The following is a 6,666-nucleotide window of genomic DNA, read 5'->3' as shown; positions in this document are numbered from 1 at the left end:
CAACGGCCCACCAGGAGCCAAGACAGCCGCTAAATCATACAATGCCAGTGCAACCAACACAACCCACGTAGTCCATTCAGGCAACCGCGAAAACCACGCCGCCACTATAATCCCCAACACCACCAAATTACTCTGCTTCACAATTATAGGAATCCCATTCGAAAACACAGAAATCGTGCCCAAAATAGTAAAATTAAAAAGCAAGACACAGAATGTTACAGCGTCAACGGGTATGTCGAATCTCTGGATGACGGAAATCAAAATCGAGCTGCCCATGGCAGAGAAGATCATGAAAACGGAGAAGCGGGTGTAGTAGATGAGGAAATTGGTGAAGCGGTAGTAGTAGAGAAGGACGAGGAGAAACGTGACGAGGGTGATGATGACAACGAAGACGACAGCATTCAGGATGGCCCCCTCGAGTTTTTGCGCGGTGGAATCGTTCGGGGACTCGAGGTAGACTAAATTGGCAGCGGTGCGAATGGTGGTGGTCGCCGCGGCGGAGGAGGAGGGGTTGTACACAGTGTAGACGAGGAGGACAACTAGAAGCATGCAGATGGAGACGGGTGACATTACGCCAATGATTTCTTGGCCGATTGTTTCTAGGATGCTGCCGCCCTCCATTTCTGTAGAGCGTGACAACGGCGGAGCCGGCAGCGGCGGGATCGGGCGATGGTGGGGGAAGTTGAATCTAGTTGAAGAGTATGTTGGGGTTTTTGGAACTTTTGCTACGGTAGATGAAGATGGGGAAGAAGAACTATTATTGTGTTTTGACTGCAGAAAAATCATAGGATATATTGGTAAATATATTTTTCCTCGATTAGAGTTTCTTCTTCAATCTCTCTCTCTCTTTTTTTTTTTTTTTTTTTTTGATAAATGTAAGTTTTATTAATAAAACAAGATTGAACAGTACATCAGTGCTCAACTGGTGGTTTCTTCCTAGACAAGTCAAGGATACGCCATAATCTATATAACGCACGTGAACTAACAGAACAAGATAAATTAACACTGATAATCCTCTGTTTAATATCTTCCACAATGATGGTGGCTATGTTGCTCGATGGTCGCTCCGTATGCTCAAAGCGTCTCAAATTTCATTCCCTCCAAATGTGGTAATGCAAGCAGCAGGAGTGCACAATAAGTCAAGTTAATGATATGTTTTCCTCTCAATTTCCTTGCAGCCCACTCAACGTCACATGACCACTCTCTATTAGGCCATTCAAACCGAACAATCCGCCGAATCACTGTCAGGCATCTTCAACAGCATCGAAAGAATAGATGAGTATGTGTATTCATTGCGCCCTCATCACATAATATACAGACGCCTAGGTATGATAGCCATGGTTATCAGCTGTGGATAGTTTTCCCAAAATCGCAAGCTATAGGATGGAATTATGGCTGGGGATCTTCAGGGAACCCGAGAGTAGTGAAGTCCAACCTACCTTGGGTCCCGGTAGGTCCAATAGCCTGTAAAGAGATGCAACTGTGGGTCGTCCGGTCTCAAATCGCCATATAATGCGATCTGTCTCGCCATGAATTATGGCAATGCATACAAAATTTCCAAGCACTCAATGTCCATAATGAGAGCCCAATGTCATTGCCCCTCCATAGTAACACTGTTGAGCTTGTCCGCCGTCTGAAGCCCAAGTAGACGTGGACCCTGTGGGAATTTCTCAATAAAGGGACCGAGGTGATGCCATAGATCATGTCACAGATAAAATGAATTTTCATCACCAATCTGATAGTCCACCATCGATCGAAGCAAGGGGCGTAGACGAAGGGGTTTCCTCCAACCCCACGAACCCCCATTGTCAGTGATCGTCCATACACATTTATCACATAGTTGCCCGTTATATAACCATTCTACCCAGATTGATGTTCTATCACAATGAATAACATCAAACAGTTTCTTGCTCATCAAGGCACGGTTTAAAGTAGCGATGTCCCTTAGGCCCTGACCCCCCTCCGATGCCGGCCTACAGACATCCCTCCATGCTACTTTGGCATATCCACTAGTCGATGTGCCCTTCCATAGAAAAGCTCTCAGACGCTTCTCAATCTCCCTTATAACACCTTTAGGTAGGATAAACGCAAAAGGCCAATATATACTTAAAGCCATAAGGACAGATTTAATAATCCGTACCTTCCCAGCATACGATAATCTCATTCCTTCTCAACCTTTAATGTGTTGATCAATTTTCAATAATAAAGGCTGGCAGTCTGTTAACTATAATCTAGAGAAAAATAGAGAAAGTCCCAAATACCTCATCGGAAAGTGCCCTTCCTGGAAGCCGAGCATCACTAACAGTTGCTCCAGTATCCCTTGTGCAGATCGAGAGATGATAAGATGGCTCTTATACACATTAAGCCGAAGACCTGACCAGGAGGCGAATAGGTCCAACCACTGCTTAAAGACCCCTATAGAGTCCATATCAGCTTTGTAGAGCAGCAACAGATCATCTGTAAATCCAAGCTGAAATAATCGAGAAGGCTCACATTTCCAATGAAAAAAAAATGCATGTCATGATCAATCATCTACAGAAGAATCAAATGCAGAACCTCTATTACGAGAATGAACAGATATAGCGATAAAAGGTCCCCTTGCCATAATCCTCTCGATCCCGTAAAGAAACCATGAGGTTTCCCATTCAGCCTGACGGAAAATGAGGGTGTTGTGACACACTCCTCTATCCACCTGATGAAGGTGGTCGGGAATCCAAACAGGTGTAACACTGCAAGTAGAAAATCTCATTGTACAGTATCATAAGCTTTTCAGATATCCACTTCCAGTGTACATCTAGGAGGTAGGCGCGCCTCATTGTACCCTGTAAATAGTTCCTGTGCTAACGGTATATTATCTCCAATACTACGACCAGGAATAAAGGCAGCCTGACAAGGACTTATCAACTTATCCAACACCCTACTCAATTTTTGCACAATAAGTTTGACAATAATCTTATATAAAACATCACAACACGAAATAGGGCGAAAATATGTGACCAACATAGGGGCATATACCTTAAGGATAAGTGCCAGAAGTATGGTGTTGATTTGCTTCAGCAGTTTTCGTGTGGTAAAGAACTCCAAGATTGCCTTCGTAACCTTCGGATCCACGATTGACCAAACAACTTTATAAAAACTCGATGAGAATCCATCCGGTCCAGGTGCTTTATCTTCAGCAATATCAAACACTGCCTGTTTGACGTCAATTACATTGACGAGTGTAAGGAGCTGAAGCCCTTCCTCCTTATTGAGGACATGTCTAGCCCATGACCTCAAATATCAGATATCTATCACCTGCCTCAGATACCAGATATCTATCACCTACCTCAGATACCAGATATCTATCACCTACCTCAGATACTAGATATTTATCACCTTCTTCAATCTTTTTACTAGGGCTACAATTAATTTTTATATTTTTTAACATATCCTAAAATTTAAAACTATAACACATATATTATTATAGAAATAATTACAACGCCCTCCAATAAGTTCTGGTGAAGTCTAACAAATAAGTCATAATTTATAGAATTTGTTAATATTAATAAAAAAAATTATATATATTTCTCAATTGATTTTTAATTGACTTACTGCAAGTCAAATAAATATTTTCTTACTAAACTAAGATTCGCGCCTATCGATTTTGAATTGGGCCGCACGATCCGACCCACTCGAATAAACCCGCAACCAAAGACATGGATCTTCTGACTGCACTTTGTTGAAATGATGCTACATAAACCAGGCAAGTGGACACATTTGGTCGTATAGGAGTGTTTGCAAAAACTTCTACTTTTAGAAAATTGATTTTTGTAGAAAAAGTTGAAAGTTGCAGTGAAATCAAAATTGAGCAATATTTGTAAAAAAAAGTGAAAAGTAGATAAAAAAATAAACTGGATTGTGTTTGAAAAAAATCACTTTTAAAATAAACTTACTTGATTGAAGATTGTTTTGTCTCTATGTGTTACAAATATATAATTTTACTTGTTGTTTGTCACTATAATTATTTTTCCACTAGAAAACAATGTATTTTATTCGACTAATATATTTCATATTTATTTTTTTAAAAAAGTATTAAAAATGTGTTAACTTAATAATGCTTACATTCAGCATTATAATTATTATTCATACACAACAATTAAATTTGCATCACTGCCATTTTTTTAATTAATCAAATAATAATATATGAATGAAATAATATAATTAAGTGATATAATGAATAAAATATGTGAAAGTATAACTTAATTTTTTGTTAAACCATTCAAATTATTTGGAAACTCGATATCAAATTAGGGTTATTATAATAAGGATAAGGTAGTAAAAAATAAAATAAAATTTATTTACAAAAAACTTAAAGCAATTGGAATCACCACCAAGGTACGTCTAACTTTTAACCTAAAAATACTTTTTCTAGCCGTTTCGGAAGCAAATCTAGCATCCCAAACACTCTAAAAGTCTTTTTTTGAAGCGTGAAGTTGAAAACGTTTTTTTGAAATATCCTCAGACACTCCTTATTATGTTCATTCATTGTGATTTATTTATGATACGACATTTGTTACAATTAACAACATTAAGTATATAGTTTGAATTAATTACACTATCACGATCTCCATCTGATTTAAGTATTAGAGCATCTTAATTGGAGACATCCCAACGAACTTAACAATTCTCTTTTCTCAAGTTCCACACTTCATCTAGAATACCCTTGAAGGGATTGCGTCCCCCCGACCCAAATCACTATCCTTACAAGTAAAATGATGTACCTCCTATTAGCTCGTTCGTGTACAAGGGTAGTTTGATTAAAAAAAGAAAAAAAAATTATTTGACATGCAATAAGTAAGTAATAAATCAATAAAAAATAAATATAAATTTTCATTCAATTTTTTTTTTAATATCAATAAATTCGATAAATTTTAATTAATTAAAATATCTATTTGGTGAATGTAAATACATTTCAAGACTGGTAAATATAATTTTAAAATCATAAAAAATCAACATGTAATTATATCAATTTTAAGAAAATGTGTGATTGTCTCATTATAAATCAGAAGACCAAAAACCAACGGCAATGTTTGGATTACATTTTCGGTAAACGTTGCCTAGTTTTGGGTGGTCTGTAGAAAATGATATTTTAAATATGAGTAAATTCCATTTTATAACAGTTTTGGTAGCATGAAGTCCATAAATAGGGGTAAAATTTACATTAGGTTCCAAGTTAAAATCTCGCATGTAATAATAATATACCTACACCATGACATGAGAGAAATAAAGACGAAGAGCGTTGATGCCAAATCCCACTACCCTGCTAATGATGCTCATGGATGGATTCCAGTCTTGTTTCTTTGTTTTACACAAACATTTCTGCGACTTCGATTGCCCCCATCACCACACATCAAGGAATGTCCCAAACATCATAAATCCCTTATAATGATACTTACATATTAACTACCAACTCAACATACACAAGCGTCGAACCCACAGCCATCTAATTAGAGTGACCCATTCATACCAACAAAGCCAACAAGTTTTGGCAAGAGACCACTCTTCTACATAATCCCCAGAGAACAATATCACGCACATACACACGCAGACTCCAACAAGAAAAAACTGGGTGAGTTCTCAAATAACACCTCAAATCAGATTCGGTAACAGCAAACTAGAGGTACAAGCCGAATCAAGATCCATCAACAAGATAGCTAATGATGGATGAGATCTGAATACAATGTACAATAATAATACAAACTTGATCCAACGTCAGGAGCACCCACATTCTGCAAAAAAGTAGGCTACAAATCTGAGGATGGATCTGAGTAGAAGACTTAGGACAATTTTTTCAAATGTGGTGTCTTGTTTCGCAAAGAATATAGCCACACAAGACAGGAGATGGAAGACAAGCAGTTTACGCTATCCAATGACTTACTAGACAAAGGAAATTGAATCCTATGCAAAAGGATTTCCTCCGACAGATGCAACAGGGCCTTGGGTGTGGATGGTCCTGCAAGCATGACAAACAGTTAAGAAGACAGTCATTTTAATTAGAAGAAAGACTGCCATCTAACTCAAGTATGACAATCTATCATATAATTCGAGCGCAAAATTGGTGTTGGAAACTTTGTATTAGTGGCACTGCCCTCATAATCTCTCTTTATAACTTCCATTTATGTTTTAGGGATAGTTACACTCCCCTTCTCTAAGATTTGGTGTAATTACACATAAATACTCAGTAGTTTGAGAAATTACATCTAACACCCTTAGGGTTCCGTTTGACAAATAAGTACCTCCATTAGTCAAAATTCACTGAATTTGCTTATATTAACAAAAAAAAAAAAAACAAAAAAAAAATCTAAACTTTGTATTAATAGCACTCCTCATAATCTCTCTTTATAACTTGCATTTATATTTTAGGAGTGTTAAATTCATTTTGACCCCCTGTGATACGTCAAAATATCAAAAATCCCCCTATGAAATTTCTAATATAAAAAATCATCCCTATGTTATGAATAAATAATCACACCGCCCCCTGGTCAACTTGAACCTAATTTTTAGAAACAATGACTAAAATACCCCTTCTAGTCAACCGGTCAAACTAAATGCATTAATATATAATTATTTTGATTTATAATATATATAATTATAATTCATAAAAAAAATCAAAATAAGAATTATAAC

At 37.1% G+C, this 6,666-nt stretch overlaps 2 protein-coding genes across 3 annotated transcripts in view; both read right to left on the bottom strand.

Moving 5' to 3' along the window:
* The window catches only part of LOC105155770 (presenilin-like protein At1g08700), a 3,029-nt gene extending 2,241 nt beyond the window's left edge, over window positions 1-788 (bottom strand). The window contains 1 exon segment of the mRNA XM_011071717.2: window positions 3-788. Coding sequence (XP_011070019.1) covers window positions 3-786 — 784 coding nt within the window. The 5' untranslated portion in view covers window positions 787-788.
* LOC105155771 (probable ADP-ribosylation factor GTPase-activating protein AGD14) overlaps window positions 5,484-6,666 on the bottom strand; it is a 9,047-nt gene continuing 7,864 nt past the window's right edge. Inside the window, exons 13-14 of one of the 2 annotated variants that reach the window (XM_011071719.2) lie at window positions 5,918-5,992; window positions 5,484-5,768 (exon numbers count right to left, since the gene is read on the bottom strand). In XM_011071719.2, coding sequence (XP_011070021.1) covers window positions 5,938-5,992 — 55 coding nt within the window. In that variant the 3' untranslated portion in view covers window positions 5,484-5,768; window positions 5,918-5,937. Of the gene's footprint in view, window positions 5,993-6,666 lie in introns of both variants that reach the window. The other variant, XM_011071718.2, reaches the window with a different exon arrangement.

The sequence above is a fragment of the Sesamum indicum genome, linkage group LG2, assembly GCF_000512975.1.
Source record: "Sesamum indicum cultivar Zhongzhi No. 13 linkage group LG2, S_indicum_v1.0, whole genome shotgun sequence".
In the NCBI taxonomy this organism is placed as follows: Eukaryota; Viridiplantae; Streptophyta; class Magnoliopsida; order Lamiales; family Pedaliaceae; genus Sesamum; species Sesamum indicum.
Note: the sequence above shows the minus strand (reverse complement) of the source record. Positions and strands in the feature narration are given on the sequence as shown.